The sequence below is a fragment of the Xenopus laevis genome, chromosome 2L (assembly GCF_017654675.1).
Source record: "Xenopus laevis strain J_2021 chromosome 2L, Xenopus_laevis_v10.1, whole genome shotgun sequence".
In the NCBI taxonomy this organism is placed as follows: Eukaryota; Metazoa; Chordata; class Amphibia; order Anura; family Pipidae; genus Xenopus; species Xenopus laevis.
This window is the reverse complement of record NC_054373.1, coordinates 57,051,031-57,074,753: the sequence shown is the minus strand read 5'-3', so window position 1 is coordinate 57,074,753 and position 23,723 is coordinate 57,051,031. Positions and strand designations below refer to the sequence as shown.

Sequence of the window (23,723 nt, the reverse complement as noted above, 5' to 3'; positions counted from 1 at the left end):
TACGCCCATATAACGTTTATTTCAACGTGTTTCCTCCCCCAATGAAAGATATAAGGCTTCAGTAACTTTTTCTCTAAAATCATACCATACATGGTAACCAGCATTACTACAAGCTTAAAACAAGTACAGATAAAAAAAATGAAAATACACAAATTAAGATGAGTGGAAAATCTGCACATTCAACTCTAATAGGCAGAAATATGAAATCAAATGATTTGCAGGCAGGCGTAGAGGCAACACAAAATCGGAACTTAATATGAAAGGCGGTTAAATCAGAGACTTGCTATACAGGGAAAGAAGACAACAAATTCAAAGGGAAGGCAGGATGGAGATATAAAACTGCCTTTTGAAATGCAGCTGGTGCCTAAGTGATACAAACTGGCTGCTGCACAGGACTTTAGAATTCAATATCACAGTACGAGAAGAAAAAGTGGTGTCCAGTCATTGCACTGAAATCTTAAAAGTGCAAATCTGGCTACTCTGTAGTAGACATGATATTGCCCTTTTCATCCTTGTTTTCGGCTCCACTCTCATCTTCTTCTATCTCTCCCTCCTCCCCACTGAACTTGTCATGGGCCCATCTTGGGCTGGTGCCCGGCTTACGGAACAAGAATCTGCCCCTTCCACGGGCGAAGTTGGCACGGCCTCTCCCACGGTTCACACCTTCCCGGTCGTCGTGCTGCAGAGAGATGAGAATGGATCAGGTCGGGGAGGAAGTGGATACTGACAGTCACTGAAATGTATGGTCGCCTGGTAGAAGAATTCACCCGCCACATTTTGCATTCCTCTTTGTTTACCACCGAACCTGAAAATGAACATGCTGCTATAAAAAGCAAAATGGCAACACTTACTGGTCGTCTTATTTGTTATTGTATACATCCACCAAATGACAGCACATCTAATACTAAACATAATCAGCATAACAATGCTAACAGTTACAACTATACTCATCGCTCGACCACATAAAATTAAATGACACATGAAAATACTCTAATACCCTGCTAGAAGAGGGTGTGAAGTTTAAGGTCTCCTGGATGCACTCCTAAAGGCACAGGTTGTCTCAGGTGAAATATATGCAGTGCAAAGCCCATATACATATTGCTGCAGAGACACAAAGGGATATGATTTCTCCTTTTATCAAATCGAAAATGCTAACTAGCTGAAATCTACAGCCACCACAAATTACCATTTTTTTTTTTTTTTTTTTAAAGACTGGGTGCCCACATACCAGGTAATATTTCTTGCTTTTAGGTGTGTACTCTGGATCCCATTCCTCATCTCTGTTGCGTTTCTGGAAGTCATTATTGTTGTTCCCGGGAAAAGCACCTCTGCCCCATGGCCTTGTTCCCCTTGCTCGGTATTGCTACAGGGTCAGGAACAATGTTTAAGAATAAAGGAGCAGTGATATCCCAGTCCATCATATGAATGTGCAGTTTCTATAGCCACGGTGTCCTGATTTAAAGGAACCCTTGAAGCACTGAACATGCACATAAGGCAAAAGATGACATGGACACATCCAAAAAGCTAATACTATACAGCATGTTGTACATACATATGTACTTTTGTTACTTCAGCTGCATGCAGAATATCAGAAACTGCATGCGATGAGGATTTTCTGGTTTGTCAAAAATTGAAGTAAAATGTATTTATCAAAACATTTATAAGACTTCACCACACAGATATAACAAGAGAAATGTAACCCTTACAAGAGTATCACCTGCTGAATGCAACACTGATGATGGCATGCAGTTTCACCAGTGAATAGGAGGCAGTAGATGTTTTGGGGCACTTCCCCACTAGCCAAAAGACTAGACAGTTTTGTATATAGTTAGTTGGTACCGACTGAACCCTCTTTATAATCACATTTAGCAATTTGCAGGGTTTAAGTATTGTCATAATTAGTTCTGCTGTCATTCTGGTAGGCTACTAAGCATACAAGCTGCACAAGTTAACACAATTATAAAGAGAGATGTAATCCACCAAAAGTCTGTTTACTTACTAAGGTTCCTCTGGCTCGTCCTCTCTCACTGGTTTCTTGAAAGTCTTTGTTAGCCATGCGTGATTTGTCAAAGCTTCCAGAACCCTCCTCTTTTTCCTCAATCTCTGCAGGGTACTCTTCATTTCTAGGTGCTCGCATAGAATGGGAGGAGTGAGAGGAGGAAGAAGAAGAGTGAGAACGCTCACGCACTTTCCTGTGCTTCCTGTTTGAAGAGAACAACGAAAAATTTGAAATAGAAATGAATGGAATTTGTGTTTTGAAAGCAAAAAATATTTCTACATGCTTTTCACTCTCCACCTCTTGACAGAATGTAGACAGATGCAAGACAGATGAAAACTTCAGATTTTTTTTTTTATGAGTAATTCATAGAAATTATAGCCAAGGCATCAAAATAAAAGCAAATACATAGAACCTGCAAAATGCAGAATAGCTTGCTCAAGGACATATCTGTTGAACGCACTGTACTAAATATTTATTTCATGTAATGCATATTTACTGCAAAGGTGATACTGTTATGCAGGTTCTGCAATTTCTGTTATACAAATGAACACCTTAGATGGCAGTAGTTTGTGCCTGGAAAGCAAAGTTCCTAAATGAAAGCATTTAACAAACAGAAGTAAATATGGGTCCAGTTGGTACAGTACTTTTGGCAACTTCAAACTTCACGTACTTATGCTTTTTAGATGATTTCCTCAGCTTTTCAGCTTTTTCTGAGGACCTCTCTCTGGAGCGACTTGAATCTCTAGAATCTCCCGAGTCTCTGGAGTGATCACGTTTGGAGTCTTTGTCCTTGTGTTTTTTGCGACGTTCAATATCTTGCCGTAGATCGGATGGCTCATCTCTATATTTGCTGTCTCCCTGATATAAGAGAAGGGGGAAACTAAGTTGCAATTTTACAAGTTTTGCCTAAATTAAAAAAAAAAAAAAAAAAAAGAAGGAAGTCCATGTTCCTTAACCTCATGCAATGATAATACTCCAATTTTTCCAATGAATAATTTAAAATTAATCTTATTGCATATATTAAGCATTGCTTCCATTACGGGAATCTTAATTTGGGTGAACCTTAATATAAAAATATTTATTAAAACATTCATCATCAAGCGAAATCAGGATATTTTGACAAATTACACAGGCAGTTTTATAAAACATTTTGAAAATGAATAGTTTAAGCACACACTAGTGAACACTCTGGTGCAGTCTGTGCATACAACAAAAATGTGACTCATTTGACAGTTTTTATAAAACACAGGTTCTCCATTTTAAATTCTAAAGTTCCTCCCTTAAGTGTTGCATAAAAATCTGCTGTATCCTTACATTTACAACTTGCATTTTCAGGTGTTCTAAGATCATGCAGTACATCACAATAAAGTGGTTCAAGATAAAAAAAAAAAATACATAAAACGGAATTGTTAGAGATATACAGTAATACATGATCCATTGCATAAAATGTGACGATCGGGAAAATGTTTACGGACAATTATCAACCAGATTAAGTGTGTCCATTTGTCAGAATGAGTTTGAGTGCTTCAAATAGTGCTGCGGTCTAAGGTCCAAGTCTGTGTTTTTGTTTTGCAGGCTGAGAAAAGCGGATCAGTTCGATCAGCTCAATAAAACTACGACATGTACAGCTTCCGCCTGCTTTAGCGTTTTTGTGACAATCCCAGTTTGGCTCAGTGTGCCTTCAGCCTAATACACCTCTTTGATTCTTTACTCTCTACTGTAGATTGCAAGCAGTATTTAATGACTCCTTTGCACTCTTGAAAAGAAATATCAATTCAGTAATAATTATTTCTATTTAGTAAAATAAAGGATAAGTAAACTTTAAAATAAGTGAATGTTAAATTGATGAGAGCGCTAATTCTAAGCACTTTTGCAATGTACATTCATTATTTTTTTTTTTCTTCCAAAATATTAATGAATTCATGTACTGTTATCAATTAATTTTTTTACAGCAACGCCACTTGCTGGTTATTTTCAGACCAGTCTGACCACCAAGTAGTCAAGGAAGTTGTCAGGAGAAAGAAGGAGGCTGCCCTGTTGTTTTTCTGGTTAGGAAAAAAAATAGAAACCTTTATTTAATCTTTCCAGAAAAACATCAGAACAGCCTCTCTTTCCCTGACAACATCCTTGACTACTTGTGGTCACAATGAACAGAAAATTACCAGTAGGTGGCTCTATTGTCAAAAATTAATTCATGTTAAAGGAAAACTATAGAGCATGTTTACTAACATTGCAGATAATTATCTGGAGAGATTTCTGGAGATATTGCCCATAACAAACAATCAGATCTTTGCTTTGCTGTTTGCTTTTATTTTCTATAGGTTGCTATTTAAATCTAATTGTCGATTGGTTGCCATGGGCAACATCTCCAGAAATCTCTCCTGATATTTCAAACTGCAAGTGCTTTCTTTTTTTAGCAGTGCTAGATAAAGAAAGCACTTGCAGTTTGAAATCACTGTAAGTAAATATTGCCCTTTTACATCTCTTGCATTGAACCACCATTTTGTGATGGTCTCTGTGCTGCTTTAGAGATCAGCTGACCAGAAATACTACAACTCTAACAGGAAGAAGTGTGAAAGCAAAAGACACAACTCTGTGTTAATTGGCTCATGTGATCTAACAAGTATAGTTTGTTAGGTATGTTTGTGTGCATAGTGAATCGTACAATCCCAGGGGGTGGCCCATATTTTTTTTTAAAATGGCTATTTTCTATTTACGATTCCCCAATGGCACATACTATTAAAAAAGTATATTATGAAAATGTTTTACTTACATGAAAGAGGGTTTTACATATGAGCCGTTTTATGCTATATCTTTTTATTGAGACCTACATTGTTTGGGGGGGGGGGTAAAGTTTTCCTTTAACAGCACATGCATCCCTTAATATCTTGGAATTAAAAAAAAGTAAATAATGACTGTACATCGCAAAAGTGCTTAAAATAGCACCCTCTTCAATTTTACTCATTTTTAAGGTTTACTTATCTATTAAGACTTTGGAGTCAATTAACAGATCTTTGGATTATGTTTTTTTTAAACTCCCCTGTATGCAATGTTTTAAACAATTCATAATTGGTCCTCATCTGATTTTTCTACACACAGACACATGCTATTATGTAAAAACAGGCGCCAGGTTGGCCCAGGTGCACTAACTCATAGCAATCAACATACTTAATGCCTTTTATTTTAAGGGTAAGTGTTCTGATCCCGCTAAACGTGTTACCTCCCATTTGCAGGCAATGGAAAGGTCCAAAAGCAGGCCAAGATCTGTGACAACCACTGTTATAACCAGTGGGGCTACTTAGAGTGCCCTCTATAGCGGCCTACTGTGTGCCTTAGCCCTTCCTTCAATGACTTCCATAATACATTGAAACGACCAAGTCATGGTCACATGGACTGGAAAAAAAACAGTTTACAGGACCCATGTTCTACATAAGAACAAAAGCAGGCAGCTTTCCAGCACATTGAGGATTCATGTTGATTCGTTTGCATTCAGTTGGTTAAACAAAGTTCAAATTCAATCTTTCAAATTCAATCTTCAATTTTTATTTTTTTTTAACAATACATGCAACTGGTAGTCATAAACACAATCTGGTATACAATAGAGTGGAATACTTACAAGTAGAACCCAAACATACATAAGGATGACTTGCTCATCAATGGAGATTTGGTTCCAAATATCCTCTGTGTTTCAAGTTCAACCACAATAGACTTTGGAGTGATTTCATTTTTACCATATCCTAAACCACTTCACAAAGGTTGTTGATATATAGTTTGTTTTATTAAAAATTTAACACTTTGCAGATCATATTTTTTTTTAGAAATATTGCACATCCTTAAAAGAAAAACACAAACTTAAGTAGAGAGCAAGAGAAGCATGTCTTAAAGATTAACACCCACTTTATTCTTATTTTACAGTATTGGTCTTTGGAGGCATGATAGAATATGCTTACCTTGTGGCTAGATTCCTTTGAGTGTTTAGCTTCTTCATGCAAAAATCCATGTTTTCTAAAAGCACTGGGAGAAATATCGATTCTCCTACAATGTCCAAGATAAAATCAGTTTAAATTAATTTTGTATAAATTTGTAACACTTTACAATTCAATATACTGGGGCTCATTTATAAAGGGCGTTAAATAGGGCGTTGGATGCTTGCATGAGCTTGGAATAAAAGTATATTCCATGTACCGGAGTGCCGTCCTTTTTTCTTGGTGTCTAATTGGCTCATTTATAAACACTTGTTAAATTTGCACCTGGGCAGTAACCTATAGTAACCAATGAGGGATTAAATTTTTTCAGCCAGCTGCAGGTTGAACAGTGAAAGCAATCATCTGATTGGTTGACATGGGTAACTGCCCAGGTGCAAATTTGCCCAGTGCTTATGAATAAACCCAAGTGTGTTGGTTCTCAGCATTGTATTATTTATATGCATTAGTTTGGTACTAAAGTGTCTATTGGCAAAGCCATTTACATAAAAGTCAGTGACGTACATTCTAAAAAAAGGCACAGCAGCCAAAAAACTCCAATAGATATAAAGATTCCACAACCTAGATTTCGGACAACTGCTGGAAGTGATTACATACGGTTTCCTAGACAGGCATGAGCCTAATACATTAAAACCTTTTATCTGTGACATCCTGATCAGGTGATATGCTGCTAGCTTAATTGCCACGCGCAGTATTTAAAGCAGTAACCACTATGACTGAATGTTTACCTTAAGACTGCTTAAATTGCAATAATGCCAGGAATCACGAAGGAAGGAAATTATGCCCACTGCATGGATTCTTAAAAGGATTCTGTCATGATTTTTTATTTCTAAATTGCACTATTAACACTGCAAATAATTCATTCTACAATATAAAATTTAACCAGAAACTTTTTTTTTTTTAGTTGTAATGCTGGTGTGTATGCAGCCATCTCATGTAGTTTTGCCGAGCCAGCACTTTAGGATGGAACGGCTTTCTGGCAGGCTGTTTCTCTCAATGTAACTGAATACGTCTCAGTGGGACCTGGATTTTGCTATTGAGTGCTGTTAGATCTACTAGGGAGCTGTTATCTTGTGTTAGGGAGCTATCTGGTTACCTTTCCATTGTTCTGTTGTTAGGCTGCTGGGGGAAGGGGGAGAGGAGTGATATCACTCCAACTTGCAGTACAGCAGTAAAGATTGACTGAAGTTTATCAGAGCACGTGTCACACGACCAGGGGGAGCTGGGAAACCAACAGTATGTCTAGCCCCATGTCAGATTTCAAAATTAAATATAAAAAAAATCTGTTTGCTCTTTGAGAAACAGATTTCAGTGCAGAAATCGGCTGGAGCAGCACTATTAACCGATGCATGTTTTTCCATGACAGTATTCCTTTAGGTTCTTGTGTACCACCATAATGAATGAAGGTCTGGATTGGCAATATGTGCATTCTGGCAGATGCCAGAGGTGCTGCTGTCAGGGCCTTTGTGTACTTGAAATGCCAGAGCCTATTTTGAATCCTGGTTCAAGCCTCAAAAGTTTTTTACTGAGTGATTCAAAACAGCATCATACATAAAGACGGTAGCAACATGTCTGGTTCAGTATTGCCAAGTTCCTCCCATGTAGTGGGTCAATCGTATACTATACTATAACATGTGATGCAATAGAAATAAAAGGAGTTCTGGAGCAGATCGGGAGAAATAATAAATTGCTTGGAAGGTTCATCTGGCTATGGATGCCCAGTGGGATGGTCCCTGCGCTTGCTGTCCATAGGCTACGTACCAAAAGTTTGGAACACCAGTGGTGTGTAGAGTGCTTCACTGGATCAATTTAACTAGTTCTAAATGCAGTGTTGGTGTGTGTAAACATACTTAAAGGAACAGTGACACCAAAAATTTAAAGTGTTTTTAAATAATGAAAATATCATGTACAGTTGCTCTGCACTGATAAAACTGGTGTGTTCGCTTTACAAACACTACTATAGTTTATATGAACAAGCTGCTGTGAAACCATGGGGGCAGCCATTAAATCACAGTATCTATCTCAATAGATAACAGATAAATTCTGAAGTATGCTATTGTATACTACAGAACTTATCTTTTGTGCTATCAGCCGTGTATCCTATGCCTTTTCTCCTTTTACAGCTTTGAATGGCTGCCCCAATGGCTACACAGCAGCTTGTTTACATAAACTATAACAGAATTTCTGAAGCAAACACACCAGTGCAGAGCAACAGTGAATTATATTTGCATTATTTTAAAACACTTTAATTTTTTGGTGTTACTGTTCCTTTAACACAATCTGGTTGTTTATGATAAACATCTTAACTATGCAGATTTTTCAGCAGAAGAAGGTTTAAGTTTCATGCGACCGGTTTGTATTTAATTACTAAATGGAAATAGAGACATGTTATGTTAGTGTTATGGTTTCTATGTACCTGTGAATTTCTGGACTCTTTTTGCTCTTCGAAGATTCCTGATCTTTTGCTCTTTTAAGGTATTTAGTGAAACGTTCACTCAATGTCATGGTGGAAGGACCAAAATGGTGCTCTGTGAGAAAACACACAGAAAATAAAAATTACACCTTAGCAGCAGCATTCTGTGCCAAACATAAAAGGTCTTTTTTCCCAGATTCTATCTAATGAGGGTAGTTAACACAACACATGCAGGTGGGTTTTATACCTGAAAAAGAAAAATGTTACAAGAACAGGAATAACAAAACCACGAATAGTGAAAATGGTAACAGCAATACAGTTCCAGTATTTAACAGATACACTCGCTGTTTACTATAGATATGCTTAAATTGAAAAGCAAATACAAATTAGAAAATAGAAATACATCGTGAAGGGCTGGAGTGGTCTCCACTGGGTAGGGTAGTGCCATGCGGAGTTGCAAAACTCTAGTACATAACATGTTGATAGGACTTTTTTTTTTTAGCAAAAAGACATCTCAAAAGAGCCTTACGCTTTTCATGCCTTATGGGCACTAAAGGTGCCCACACACGGGCCGATAAAAGCTGCCGACAGACATGTTCATTGATGCGGTCCCGCAATCCGACCGCCCATATTGCCTGCATTATGATCCAATCGTTGGGCCCTAGGGCCAACGATCGGATCATTTTGATATCGCACACCTCAATGTGTGTCGACATCGCCAAACGAGCGGATCTCTACATGTAAGGCCTCCTTTAATCATAGAGCGAGTGCCCATAAGGCATGAAACGCGTAAGGCTCTGATTTCTTTTTGCTAAAAAAAACAAAAAAACTTTTTAATAGCATCAAATAATGGAGTGTGGTCTGGTTTGTGCCAGCATATCACTACACATTAGCACGTGACAAATTATTGCACATTTGAATGATTACACAACGCTTGACAGAAGTTGTTAAGGTTGTGTCTGAGCTATATAAAACAATTTCAAATGTCAGCAAATTTAACTCAAATGTTCCAAATACTTAGCAGACTGACTCAGACAAACACAAATATGGCAGATGCATTGTCTGATATGAAGCAGAGATGAATTTTTTGATTATAACTTATAGGTCTGTAGCATACTTTACCTTTTACATGATGCACGATAGTAACAATATGCTGAGCAAACAGTTCAGAAGGGCTGCGCTGAGGCTGTGCAGACTGAATATGCTGAAAAATAGACTTGAACTCCTGATCCTTTTTGTTGCTGTGAACTAGATCACGAGACAGCTTCCGCTCTTGGGCCAGTACTCCACTTGGACTGTAAGTTATCAGGAGCAAATGCATATTGTTATCAAACAACACTTTACAGAACAAGTCTCCATTAAGTAGATGATTGACAGCAGCCTCTCACATACCGACAGAGCAAATTCAGAATCTTAACTATGTCAATGTTTTAGGAAGTATTTTGTAAATCGCCTTAGGGTAAGGTCACACTAAGATTTCCTCGTGAGGCATCTTTGGGCAACTTCGGAAAACGAAGTGCCATGCCGCATTCGTTTTTTCATTGTAACAGGCGGAAGACAGCGGGAGCAGTTCGGGGAGATTAGTCGCCCCAAAGAAGAGGCGAATAGTTAGGGATCTTTAGGATGTCATAAAATGGCTAATTGTAGGCAACTTTTCAATTGACAATTTCTTCTGTTTTATAGTTTTTTAATTATTTGATTCCTTTTACTGACCATTTTCTAAAAACAAATGCCCTGTAAGTTATTGCTACTTTTTGTTAACTCATTCTATTCAGGGCCTCTCCTATTCATATCAATAAATGGTTGCACGGATAATTAGGACCCTATTAACCAGACTGCTGAAATTGCAAAGAAAGCAAAAAAAAAAAAAAAAAAAAAAAAAAGTGCTGAAAAACCCTAATCTAAAAAAAAAAATGAAACCCAAATTGCAAACGGTCTCAGAATATCACTCTCCACAGCCTACTAAAAGTTAATTTAAAGGTTAACACCCCTTTAAAAAGGGTACATATTGTAAATAGATATAAATGTAAATTTTAGCTACTCCAAATTGAAAATATGTAAATCTATGGGGCAATCAAACAAATGCGTCTTTGATCAATCTTGAGATTGAGATGAAGCTGTCAAAAAACAGGGAATCATTTTGCTTTAAAATGCCCTTAGTGTATATAACAGAAAGTGTATGCAAACAGAAATCATCAACAAGAGAATGAAAGAGCATCTATCGAATAGTACCAGGCACACATTTTAGTGTCCTACCGTGCAAGATCTTCATCAAAGGAATCAAGTCGGACACTGGGACCAGCTTCCCGACTTATACAGAAAGTGGATTTTGTGAAAGCCAGTTCCTCCTTAGCGGACATTTTCTCCTTGTCCCTGACTTCAGCAGACTTTATGACTGGGGGTGACTCGCTCCTCTCCTTTACAGACTTAAAACCAGTCACCTTAAAATTCTTTTCTGGGAAGAACCCTTTATGAGTTTCTCCTCTCTTTGATGCCTTCTCTTCCTTTTTGGGTCTTTCCATATAAGGATCATCATCCATATCTTCCGATTTCCTACGTTTTTCTTTAGCAGATGGAATGAAGGACAACTCTTCCCACTTGGCAGGGTCATATGGGTCTTGGTTTTTGGAGTCGCTGTCCGAATCCTTTCTGGACCGCCCTTTTTTCTCCTGTTCTGCTTCCTCTTTGGCAAAACGCAGCTCTGCCAGTTTTAATTTATCCAATCCCTCTCGCATTTTGAAACGTTTTGGTGACTGGCTTTTCCGATAGGCCTTTTCTAGCTCGTTCATTGCAAAATCTGTGGGACTGCTATGATCCTTTATTCTCTCCACCTTTTCCTTTCCTTTATGGTCTTTCTCTAGTTCAGCAGCCTTATTTTTCTGTTCTTCCATAAATCTAGGAAATAAATATGAATATCTATCGTCCGTGGGCACTGAACACAATAAGTAAAGAATATGAAGACTAAAATTCTCACAGTTTATAGAATCAAAAGCCCAGCTTTACTGTAAAAGTATCTGTTTGTATTATGTTATTTCAGTTTAGTGGTAAAATAAATACAGAATACAAACCCTTTTCAGGTGACAGATTATATATATTTACATATTAGATAGAAGGAATTTCTGTGGAACGATCATAAGATGGAGCAATTCTACACTGGTGAAAAAACATCTAAAAAAGCTTGGTAATATTGTTATTATAATAACCCCTTTTCACTATCCATTCCTATCGCAATGCAGATAAAAGAGAAGGTTAAATCTGAACCAAAGGAATGTCTTAAGTTTCCTTCTCTTAGGGTCTGGCCACATGGGGAGACTAGTCGCCAGACGACAAACCTCCTCTTCTTCGTGGCGACTAATCTCCACGATCTGCCTTCCGGGGCTAAAATGAAAATCGCCTGGGGGCAGGCACACAGAGCGCTTCATTTTCCGATGTCGCCCGTAATTGCCTAACAAGGAAACGTCGGGAGACTTCGGAAAACGATTCGATCTGTGTACATGCCCCCAGGCAATTTTCATTTTAGCCGGCGGAATGCAGATTGGGAAGATTAGTCGCCACGAAGTGGAATCTGCCCGTGTGGCCAGACCCTAAAGCAAATCAAGAGATATATCAAGAGCTGGAAACAACTATTAAAAAGCAGAAATGAGACTAAACTAGAGTTACGAAAACAGCCGGTGTGTGCCCAGTAAAGTTTTTCATATTACATGTTCCCCGACATCCTGATGTAGCCATGATACCGCTACTATAGTTAAAAAGGCAATTAAATGACTTAAAAAACAATCTATTCTTTCACTAATCATCTATTGATAACTTAAAGGAATTGTTCGGTGTAAAAATAAAACTGGGTAAATAGGCTGTGCAAAATAAAAAATGTTTCACTCCAGCCTTTGTACATTACATTTTTACCTAATTAACTATATTAGAAACATTTTTTATTTTGCACAGCCTATTTACCCAGTTTTTATTTTCACACTGCACTGTTCCTTTAAAAATGTTTCCATTATAAGTAAGCTCAGTATATCCATTTTAGTGGCAAAACTGCTGCTGTCAAGATGGTCAAGTGGTGATGGCAATTTCTGCCAGGGTGCAATAAAAAATGGAACTACTTACCATTAAATGTCCTAACTTAGCTTTGGTTCTGAGAAATAAGGCTTTTTATCCAAACTACTGCAGTCACTTTAGCAACCTGCATTTGGCAGAACGGCATTTTTGATTTTGCTTTTAACCTTAACTTATTTTGTCTGCATTTTAAGATCATGACACTTTTTCCACTGCTGCGAAGACTGTGTCTTTTAAAGAACAGAGACTGGGGTAAAAAAAGCCTCAGTGGGCAAAAAAAAAAACTTCAACAATTTTTGCAAGTCTCCTAGAGGATTTAAAAATTAAACAAAAATGAACACAAAACAAAAAATATTTAACAAAAAAATAGTGTTAAAAAGCACAGAAATTAGCTGTAATAACAGCTTGTAGGCCTCTTAATGATCAATGGCTTCTTTGAATGAACACGTTTAGATTATGTCTTTCCTTGTATAATAGCTTTATGACATTTAGCAACAATTAAAGTTTCTTCACCATACAAGATACAGCGAAAATCTTCCAATCAGAATGAATTGCTTGTATAAGCAACTATTATCTATTTCAAATATAAACAGGAAGGTCTAGTTACAACTGGAAAATAAAATAATCAGTTAAAAAAACACCTTATTCTTAAATATAGTGTAAATATTTATGACAATTGATGTATGTTAAGTTGTTCGAGACTAAAATATTGACTTAACTGTATTACTACAGGATAACTATTTGAACAGTAAAATTATCTAATGTTAACTGCTAGCAATGAACAATTTTCCATCATTGTTTGGTCAATGTAAACGTTTCTTGAATGCAACTTGAATCATATATAGGTATGGGACCTGTTATCCAGAATGCTCTGGACCTGGGGTTTCCCAGATAACAGATCTTTCCATAACTTGGATCTTCATACTTAACGTCTACTAGAAAATTTCTGGATAATGGGTTTCCGTATAACGGATCCCATACCTGTAGTAGATCTGATTTAAGTATCCTTTGGTCTATGGCAATTTTTATGGCATTTAAGAACAAATACTTGCAGAAAAACTATATCCCCAAAATGAATACTTGAGCAACAGATAGTTTATATCAAATTAAGTGACATATTAAAGAATCTTATCAAACTGGAATATTTATTTAAGTAAGTATTGCCCTTTTACATATCTTCCCTTGACCCGCCATTTAGTGATGGTCTCTATTCGTGTGGATACAAAAGACAGAACTCTGTCTCTTAATTGGCTTATATGACCCAACATGTATGGTTTGTTTGGTGTGCACCGTGAATCATACGATCCCGGGGGGGGGGGGGCTTATTTTTTAAAATGGCAGTTTTATATTTATGATTACCCAATGGCACATACTACTAAAAAAGTATATTATGAAATAGTTTTATTTACATGAAGCAGGGGTTTACATAAGAACTGTTTTATGCAATATATTTTTTTATAGAGACCTACATTGTTTGAAGGGTATAGTTTTCCTTTAATTCATAGACCACAGGCTGCCTACAGCACTGCAGTACACGGAAGTGACAGATAGCAATCCCCAACATAACCAGATGGAGACAAAAATGCCTTGTGTTTTTATAGCACTTAAAGGAGAAGGAAAGGCTAAAATTAAGTAAGCTTCATCAGAAAAGTCTATATAAATACACCAGTAAACCCTCAAAGTAATGCTGCTCAGAGTCACAGCATTTCTTTCCTTCTATTGTGTATAAATGGGCTTCTGTATCAGACTTCCTGTTTTCAGCATAGACCTCCAGGGCTTGGGTTTGAGCATGCTCAGTTTGCTCCTCACTCCCTCCCTTTTCCCCCCTCCCTCCTGTAACCTAAACCCAGAGGTATGAATGAGCAGGTAGAGACTCCGGCTGGAAGTGTTTTCACACTAAGCCAATACGGCAGCTGCTTTCCTAAACAAAAAGAGCTTCTAGAGCGGTTTACAGTTTAGGTATGGTAAAGCATTCTGCAGAATAACTCTAGTCCTATAGCTTGCACTATTGTGGCTAATCTATTGGCAATATACTGCTTCGGTAGCATTCCTTCTCCTTTAATGGCATTGAAAGACTAACAATGGATAAGACTGATATCACTACTCATACTCAGTTCCTTTAGTATGTGCTAAAGGAACACTAACTGGAATGCTGGCATGGTACTGTAGCCCTCTAGATAAGCTACATCACTGCTAGCATAATCCTTTGCGGACTTTAGCCGTCCCTTTGAGGGGTTGTGCAGTGTGTACTAGTAGCTAAATATTACATGCAATACTGTATAAAGTAATGTAGTGAAATGTTTGACTTTTCTTTTGTATTTATTTTGTGTGCTAACTCTGTGGACCACATCATCTGGTATTCATATACCTTGCATTCTGGCATAAACAGAGTTATGTTTTGTGATGTAGACACATTGAGAAGCAGGCATTACCATACTAATTTAAATTCCAGACTAGAAAAGAGTGCTCAATTGGACAAATAATATATCCAACTTGTATTTCTGGCCGTTCCATATTAGATAAAACAAAAAAAGCTTATGGGGGGGGGCAGACAATTGTGTGATAACACCCTATCTTAAACTTCTATAAATTATTTCTGTGACAAATAACTATGTTTAATAACAAGTATGCTATGCGACATTTAGCTAAAGTACCTCATGAATACTCTGTTATATTTATTTAAAAATTCTCATTTTCACTTGAATAAAGATCAGAAAAGAGCCCTGGCAATACAGCTTACCTTTTATACCCGGTTCCTATTGGTGCTGCCAGCTCTGCAGACCTGCCCTCTTCCTTTAGATTACCATATAAAGGACCCAATGGTGGGCTTTTAGTAAGAGGACTCTTTCGCGGTGGGCTCAAACTCTGGTCAAATGGACTTTGGCGAGAAGAAGCCCTATATGGCCCACTGCTCTGCAAAACAGAAGGGGAGGGTGGACTGGGCTTTTGTACAGGGCTAGGTCTTGGTGAGCAACGCCTAACCACCACAGACTGAACAGAGCTTTTTACTGTTGGTGCACGCTCTGCAGGGCTATCCTGTGGAACTGGGCTTGTATCATAAGTTTCCATATCCTGCCATGCCTTGGACCCCTCTGTTTTGCTGCCAGTGTCTGCTCCTCCAGATCCAGACTGTTCTTTTGAGTCATCATCTGCAGCCTGCACAGACCCTCTCTGGTCCTTGGAATGACTTTTTTTCTCCTTCTTAGACTTGTGCTTAGAAACTTCCACCCTGCTATGGTTGGAAGAAGATCTTGAGGAAGAAGACCTTGACCGATCTGAGGAGGATTTGTCTGAATTCCTAGAACGACTCCTTGACCTTGGAGATCCGGATCTGCGCTTTGGAGAGCGGGATCGAGATCGACCTCGCCGGGGGCTGTAGGGTTGTCTGTTGTAATTCTGCCAGTTTGGGCGATAGTTTCCATACCCACCACGGTTATGCTGGCCTCTTGGGTAAAACCCTCTTCCTCGGCCTCTAAAATAATAAGGCCTCCGGTATCCTCTATTGTGGCCACGGAAATCCCGATTTTGGTAAACTCTGGGGTGATTTCTCTCTCGGTTATACCCAGGAGAGTAAGATCTTGAGCGAGACCTAGAACTGGATAAGACAAATAGAGACTGCTTAATGCAAGGATTTCAAACAGCCCTATAAGATAAATACATGTTATAAAAGGTTGTTAACAATAGGTAACATATTCTACAAACCAATCAAGTTTTTTTTTTATAGATTTTTATTGGAAATAGATCTCTGGGCTGTGAAGTACTAGGAAATTTCAGTTACAAATGGTTAAAAGGGCCAGGATTATCAAGATGGAATTTTTATACATATGTCTAAAGAGATGGTGTGAGCAGCACAGCTGGAATCAAATGTTTAATGTATAACAAAGGTTAAAATGCGATTAGTAACTGTAATGCTATTCTTCATCCAGTAGGTGGCTGTTTCATGGAACTCCTGATCTGAGTAGAGTACAAACAAGAAAAGTCGTAACATTGAGCTACACAAACTCATAGTGCTATATCTGTATAGGAAAATCCTAAACCTTATAATTGACCAGAAATATATCTTGACATCCTAAAGTTGCTCTGTGCAGACAAATCACATCTCATAGGAAGAAATATATGCAAATATATATACCAGCTTCTTGTCTAGAGCTGGTATAACTCGCCTGCTGCAGGAGATGGTTCTGGAAGTTAAAATGAAAAAAAAAAACAGAAAAACAACTTGGAACAGGAGTCAGACTGCAAAACAATCATATTTTGAGACGATCACTGCTAGTGCCTTCACTAAAGGTGCAAAAATTATAAGGTCACTTTCACTGCAAAAGTGCTGTATTTGGTTTGTGACTTTACAGTTTTAGGATCACAGATGATGCAAATTTGAATTTGCAGATGTGAATATGCAAATTATATGTTTCAGATTCAGTTCCGTATAGAGTCAATCTTTTCTGGCAACTTAGTTAAGGACTGGGTGCATTGTTGCTTTTATTCTGCATATCTGAATATATACAGAGGGAGTAGAAGGCATATTGTTGCTTAGATATAGCAAATATTTCTATATGATTTACCCATGTTTAAAATTCTATATTGAATAAACTATAAAATAAGCATATGCTGCCAATATCTTCCTATGATACTAGATGGCTTGCATTAAACTTAAGCTGCCACAGATGTAATTTTTTTCTGATAAAATCGTATATGTTTGCCTTTGTGCCCAACCCTGCCAACATGGCCGTAGTTTCACAAGTTTAAAATGGCATTGTTTCTAGATATTATTTGATACTTAAAGGTTTAGTGTACCGTAAAATTAACTTTAAGTAGAATGTAGACAGCAGTATTTCCAGAGAAGGTAACTTGTAGTTTTTTAGTTTATACGATTTATTAATTTTAAATTTGCTTATGCAGCGGTCATGCTTGGAAATATAGCAGCTATCAGTTTGCTAGAGCTTAAAGGAGAACTAAACCCCTTCAGCGCTAAAATCCCTCCCCTGTGTTGCCCCTCCTCCCTCCCAAATGCCACTAAGTTGCCAATTTCCCCTCGGCGCAGGTCCTGTCCACGGAGTTCACAGGCGCCATCTTCTCCCCTGTGTTCTTCTTCCTGGATTGCACGGTGTTTGGCGGCGCATGTGCAGTAGGAGCATTTGCCGGTTCAGCTCTACTGAGCATGCCCTGCAAGTCACAGTTTTCAGATTGCTTTTTTCGGAAACTTCGTGACTTTCATCGCATGCGCAGTAGAGCTGAACATACTGCACATGCCGGGTAATCCAGGACGAACACCGCACGGGAGAAGATGGCGCCTGTGAACTCCGTGGACAGGACCTGCGCCGAGGGGGTAAGTAGCAACTTGGGGCATTTGCCCGGGGGGGGGAGGTAGGCCAGGGGGGGCAATGAAACACAGGGTGATTGCTGAGATTTTTAAAAATGCCATAGCATCATAAATGGAGATTTGTAATGATGACTTACCAGGCACTATATTCCTATTGTTATAGATTGTGTGGCTTCTCGCTCAAAAAAAGGTCCAGTGGGGACTTGGGGCTACAGTGGCTTCAGAGTACAGGTATGGGATCAGTTATCCGGAAACCCATTATCCAGAAAGCTCAGAATTACAGAATGGCCATCTCCCATAGATTCCATTTTATCAAAATTTTTAAAAAATTATTTCCTTTATCTCTGTAATGATAAAACAGTGCCTTGTATTTGATCCAAACCAAGATCTAATAAATCCTTATAGGAAGTAAAACCAATGTTTAAAGGATTTTCTAGTAGACAAGCTAAATACGTTATCCGAAAGACCCCAGGTCCCAAGCATTCTGGATAACAGGTCTCATGCCTGTAGTACTGCGTATTTTAAATGTGGCGACTTGTGTATGAGAGGGAAATTGTAGTGATTAGTCACTGCAATCTGGAGTTTTAAAAGTTGTGGCGACTAATTGCCCTATGTGTCATTGCCCATAGGGTACAACAGTATGGCTTTTTAAAAAGAAAATGATTACACACACACACACGAGAATGAAAGTAGGCAGAAGCCTGCTGTTAAAGACAGAAACAGCAATGTATTGACCACTATTTTTCAAGCAAATCTGTTGCTGAAATAGCACGTGTTTAAAACAGTTCCAAATGGATGGCCACTATGCATGCCTATAGTCCAGTATAGAGAATAAATGTGCCAACCATGTATCTAATGCAAAAAATTGGAAGTGGCATGCAAGGTCAGTTGTGTCCGCTAAAATCAGGTGAAAGGAATTGAACAAAATCTCCCCAAAGAGGCATGTATATTGTACTTCTGCTGTGGAGCACAGTAAAGCTGTCCATAGACGCAAAGATCCGATCGTACGAATCAACGTACGATCGGACTTTCCCATCTCCCGACCCTCCACTAACCATTCAGATCAAAGTCTTTACCATTCCGATCAAATAAGAACAGATCACCCAATGTTCTGCCCCTGACAGCAATCGTACGATACTTATGTCTGACAACACTAGTGACAGTCTCCCACTGAAAATCGTACGATCGGCAATACACGCAGAGATATTATCGGCAGGCGACAGAAATTTTCTAACCTGTCCGATCGACCAAACGACCGATCTCCGACGGACGAAAAATGTTGGGACTCTCCACACATGGTCCGAAAATCGTACGAATCCACGATTCGTACGATCGGATCTTTGCGTCTATGGCCAGCTTAAGACAGATGTGTGTCTAGTCTCAGTATCAGTAGTACTCTCCCCTATATACTACAGAAGAAATCCCATTTTACATTTTTTTCAGGGGACCAGGAAAGAAAAATGGTGCAAAATTCATGAAAATACTAAATTGTGTGGTGAGACCACAAACACAATGTACTGTGCGGGTAAATTAAAATCAGGTATGTAACACTGATGTTTCATTGTATTCAAGTTTCATTCCAAAATAGTGAAATAATCAACTAGAGAAAAGCATAATATAAGCAAAGTAAGGCAGTACCTACTGACCACTGTCCCAACCTAACCAGCGAACAACAGGCAACATCCAAATATGCCAGGTGTCCTGTCCCTCAAGTGAATTAAACGTACACTCAAAATATTGCACTCTATGCTCCAAAAATGTGCCCAAATAAAGTACAAGTATGGGATCCGTTATCCAGAAATCAGTTATACAGAAAGCTCCGAATTACGGAATGCCAGTCTCCCATAGACTTCATTTTATCCAAATAATCTAGATTTGGAAAAAATTATTTCCTTTTTCTCTGTAATAATTAAACAGTACTTTGTTCTTGATCCAAACGAAGATATTATTAATCCTTATTGGAAGCAAAACCAGCCCATTGGGTTTATTTAACATTTTCATGATTTACTATTAGATTTAAGGTATGGAGATACAAATTACAGAAATCTCTTATCCGGAAAGCACCAGGTCCCGAGGATTCTGGATAATCTGTTACATCCCTGCACAAAATATTTCAAGTAAATTAGCTACCTGCCCATCGAGGATAGGGAAATTCTGTGAGTTTTAGCTTTAATTGGAGAAGTGCGTTACAGAGATCTGTTTTAGGGGAATCTTGTTTCTCTTCAAGTTTTGAATGTAGTGTAGCTATTCGAAAATGCATTGGTAGGGACACAATTTAGCAAGCTAAAGGATTTATTTCTACTGGCAAGTGTGGACGAGAGCAATACGAAACCAAGACAAAATCAAGCCTTGGTCAAACCTTTCATGTGATTCAAAGTATATCATAATTGAGATTTTAATTTTTCTCTTTAGTGCTAAAGAATTAAAAACATTGTGCAAACCAGATTATTAAAATCACTTATGTACAATACACCCGAAAGCTTTAAAAAGTTGTGCAATAAGCAAAATGACACACACTTACAGATTACCACCAACTTTGCTCATCCCACCAGTTGTAATAGTATAATAATGTTAAACTGGTCACCAGCAGTTCAATAAGCAAACTAAAAACAGTGTGTAAAGTTAAAAATACATAATGCACACAATACTGTTCATAGAGAGGTAGAGAGGACCCTTCTTTATTACAACATTTTAAACTTATCTGTGGTAAAATGTTTAAAGATCCATTACCTAAGACGAAGCATAAATTTAACATAATTAGATTGGGGGGTGGGGGGGGGAAGACCACTCTGAATATACACAGCAACAATCACTTGTCTGTGGAATGGATTTGGTAACAAGTAAAATTAAATATAGTAGTTGAAACCTTTTAACTCCTTACCTCTTTTTCTTCGATTTCATTTTATTAGGTTTAGCAGCAGCATCTGAGAGAAACGGAGCTGCAAAGCTGGTCTGCTGGAGGGGACTACACTACTGTTCTAAGCTGCCACAAGGTTGATCGCATATAAACCCAAGAGACAACAGCTTTTTCACAGTCCCCTGGGGAATATAAGATTTCAACCACCAATTTTCAAAGAACAAACAAAGTTAATCTTCTGTTTGGTGAGCAACATACATGCAAAGCGATGGTATTTTAAAAAGTCCAGTAGCAAAACAAGGTTTTCAGGGTCTTTTGGCAAAGAAAAATAGCAAATGCCACAAATGTCTAACCAGTGCTTTGACAGAACTGTCAGACAAATTCAGATAAGGAGGAGTTCAGTTGCTTGGAGATGAGCAATAACACCTCATGGGACAAGAACTATCAATTTAAATCACTTGTCACAAATGGCAGGCTTAAAACGCAAGGGAATAGGACCTCTGCCTAATAGGCTTAATTATAATTTACAAACTTCCCAGTGGGGGTTTCATTTTTAGCTCATAGAAAATTTAAAATGTTACCCTATAATCATAACACAACTGCATGAACAATATTAGAGATAGGGAGGGGGGGGGAGAGACGGAGATAGGGAGGGGGGAGAGAGAGAGATCGAGAGAGACCGAGATAGGAGGGGGAGAGAGAGAGAGACCGAGATAGGGGAGGGGAGAGAGAGAGAGAGACCGAGATAGGGAGGGGGAGAGAGAGAGAGAGAGAGAGACCGAGATAGGGAGGGGGAGAGAGAGAGAGAGAGAGAGACCGAGATAGGGAGGGGGAGAGAGAGAGAGAGAGAGAGACCGAGATAGGGAGGGGGAGAGAGAGAGAGAGAGAGAGACCGAGATAGGGAGGGGAGAGAGAGAGAGAGAGAGAGACCGAGATAGGGAGGGAGAGAGAGAGAGAGAGAGAGACCGAGATAGGGAGGGGGAGAGAGAGAGAGAGAGAGAGACCGAGATAGGGAGGGGAGAGAGAGAGAGAGAGAGAGACCGAGATAGGGAGGGGGAGAGAGAGAGAGAGAGAGAGAGACCGAGATAGGGAGGGGGAGAGAGAGAGAGAGAGAGAGAGACCGAGATAGGGAGGGGGAGAGAGAGAGAGAGAGAGAGAGACCGAGATAGGGAGGGGGAGAGAGAGAGAGAGAGACCGAGATAGGGAGGGGGAGAGAGAGAGAGAGACCGAGATAGGAGGGGGAGAGAGAGAGAGAGAGACCGAGATAGGGAGGGGGAGAGAGAGAGAGACCGAGATAGGAGGGAGGAGGGGGAGAGAGAGAGAGAGACCCGAGATAGGGAGGAGGGAGGGGGAGAGAGAGAGAGAGACCGAGATAGGGAGGGAGGGAGGGGGAGAGAGAGAGAGAGAGACCGAGAAGGAGGGACCGAGATAGGGAGAGGGGAGAGAGACCGAGATAGGAAGGGGGAGAGAGACCGAGATAGGGAGGGGGAGAGAGACGAGATAGGGAGGGGGAGAGAGACCGGAGATAGGGAGGGGAGAGAGACGAGATAGGAGGGAGAAGACCGAGATAGGAGGGGAGAAGACCGAGATAGGGAGGGGGAGAGAGACCGAGATAGGAGGGGGAGAGAGACCGAGATAGGAGGGGGAGAGAGACCGAGATAGGGAGGGGGAGAGAGACCGAGATAGGGAGGGGGAGAGAGACCGAGATAGGGAGGGGGAGAGAGACCGAGATAGGGAGGGGGAGAGAGACCCGAGATAGGGAGGGGGAGAGAGACCGAGATAGGGAGGGGGAGAGAGACCGAGATAGAGGGGGAGCGAGACGAGAAGGGGAAGGGGAGAGAGACCGAGATAGGGAGGGGGAGAGAGACCGAGATAGGGAGGGGGAGAGAGACCGAGATAGGGAGGGGGAGAGAGACCCGAGATAGGGAGGGGGAGAGAGACCGAGATAGGGAGGGGGAGAGAGACCGAGATAGGGAGGGGGAGAGAGACCGAGATAGGAGGGGGAGAGAGACCGAGATAGGGAGGGGGAGAGAGACCGGAGATAGGGAGGGGGAGAGAGACCGAGATAGGGAGGGGGAGAGAGACCGGAGATAGGGAGGGGGAGAGAGACCGAGATACGGGAGGGGGAGAGAGACCGAGATAGGGAGGGGGAGAAGAGACCCGGATAGGGAGGGGAGAGAGACCGAGATAGGGAGGGGGAGAGAGACCGAGATAGGGGGGGAGAGAGACCGAGATAGGGAGGGGAGAGAGACCGAGATAGGGAGGGGAGAGAGAGACCGAGATAGGGAGGGGGAGAGAGAGACCGAGATAGGGAGGGGGAGAGAGAAAGAGGCAGGGAGGGGGGAGAGAAAAAGGCAGGAAGGGGGGAGAGAAAAAGGCAGGAGGGGGGGGAGAGAAAGGTAGGAAGGGGGGGAGAGAGAGTTCTGAGGGAGAGAGAAAGAGAAAACTACTATGAAGGTACTATTGCCTACCCGTAAATGGGAAACATCCGTGAAATGGAAATGGAATTGGGCTACCTTATCTCATGGTCTATCTTAATTATAATCAAAACAGATTTCTCCAGAAGGTTTTTGCATTAAAACAATTATGAAATACAAGAAAGCATAACAAATGTGGAGTTTACATTTTTGCCCTAAATTTTTCATTTAGATTTGTAAATGAAGGCACTATGTGGCCCTATACTAGATAAGCATTCAATTTGCGTGCGAAAACTTCATGATGCAACATGTAGGTAATGGTTTTTTGTTTTTTTTTTTAATAGTAAGTAGGTGGAGCTAGGAAGCATCTGGATTTTACCTACAAATACAGAGGCATTCTAAACAGTATTTGTGCCAAGGCAAAGGTACTTGTCCCAGCTCTCCTGCCGATACTTAATCCCCCCCACCCTGATCACTCATTCCCTTGCTGACCTAATTTCCCCTCCCCCCACCATGCTTGCACCCTGGGCAGCCGTCTCTTCTGTATACCTCTAGTTATAGTCCTGCGTAGCTAGGATTCGGTGCATCCCTAGTACGTGACCCAAAAACCTTCAGAACTGGGTTTTTGTTTCAGTTACATTGATATTGCTATTTTGTCCCCTAATTTTTCTGTTTTGT

At 39.8% G+C, this 23,723-nt stretch overlaps 1 protein-coding gene across 15 annotated transcripts in view; it reads right to left on the bottom strand.

The window, feature by feature from the left end:
- The window catches only part of thrap3.L (thyroid hormone receptor associated protein 3 L homeolog), a 43,828-nt gene continuing 20,105 nt past the window's right edge, over window positions 1-23,723 (bottom strand). For 7 of the 15 annotated variants that reach the window (XM_018246366.2, XM_018246370.2, XM_018246367.2 and 4 more), the window contains 9 exons: window positions 15,192-16,046; window positions 10,652-11,290; window positions 9,518-9,690; window positions 8,399-8,510; window positions 5,950-6,034; window positions 2,670-2,857; window positions 2,000-2,201; window positions 1,229-1,363; window positions 1-679 (listed from right to left, as the gene is read on the bottom strand). In XM_018246366.2, the coding sequence (XP_018101855.1) occupies window positions 476-679; window positions 1,229-1,363; window positions 2,000-2,201; window positions 2,670-2,857; window positions 5,950-6,034; window positions 8,399-8,510; window positions 9,518-9,690; window positions 10,652-11,290; window positions 15,192-16,046 (2,593 nt within the window). In that variant the 3' untranslated portion in view covers window positions 1-475. Of the gene's footprint in view, window positions 824-1,228; window positions 1,364-1,999; window positions 2,202-2,669; window positions 2,858-5,949; window positions 6,035-8,398; window positions 8,511-9,517; window positions 9,691-10,651; window positions 11,291-15,191; window positions 16,047-20,652; window positions 20,803-23,723 lie in introns of those variants that run through there. The other 8 variants (XM_041581901.1, XM_018246377.2, XM_041581902.1 and 5 more) reach the window with 8 other exon arrangements.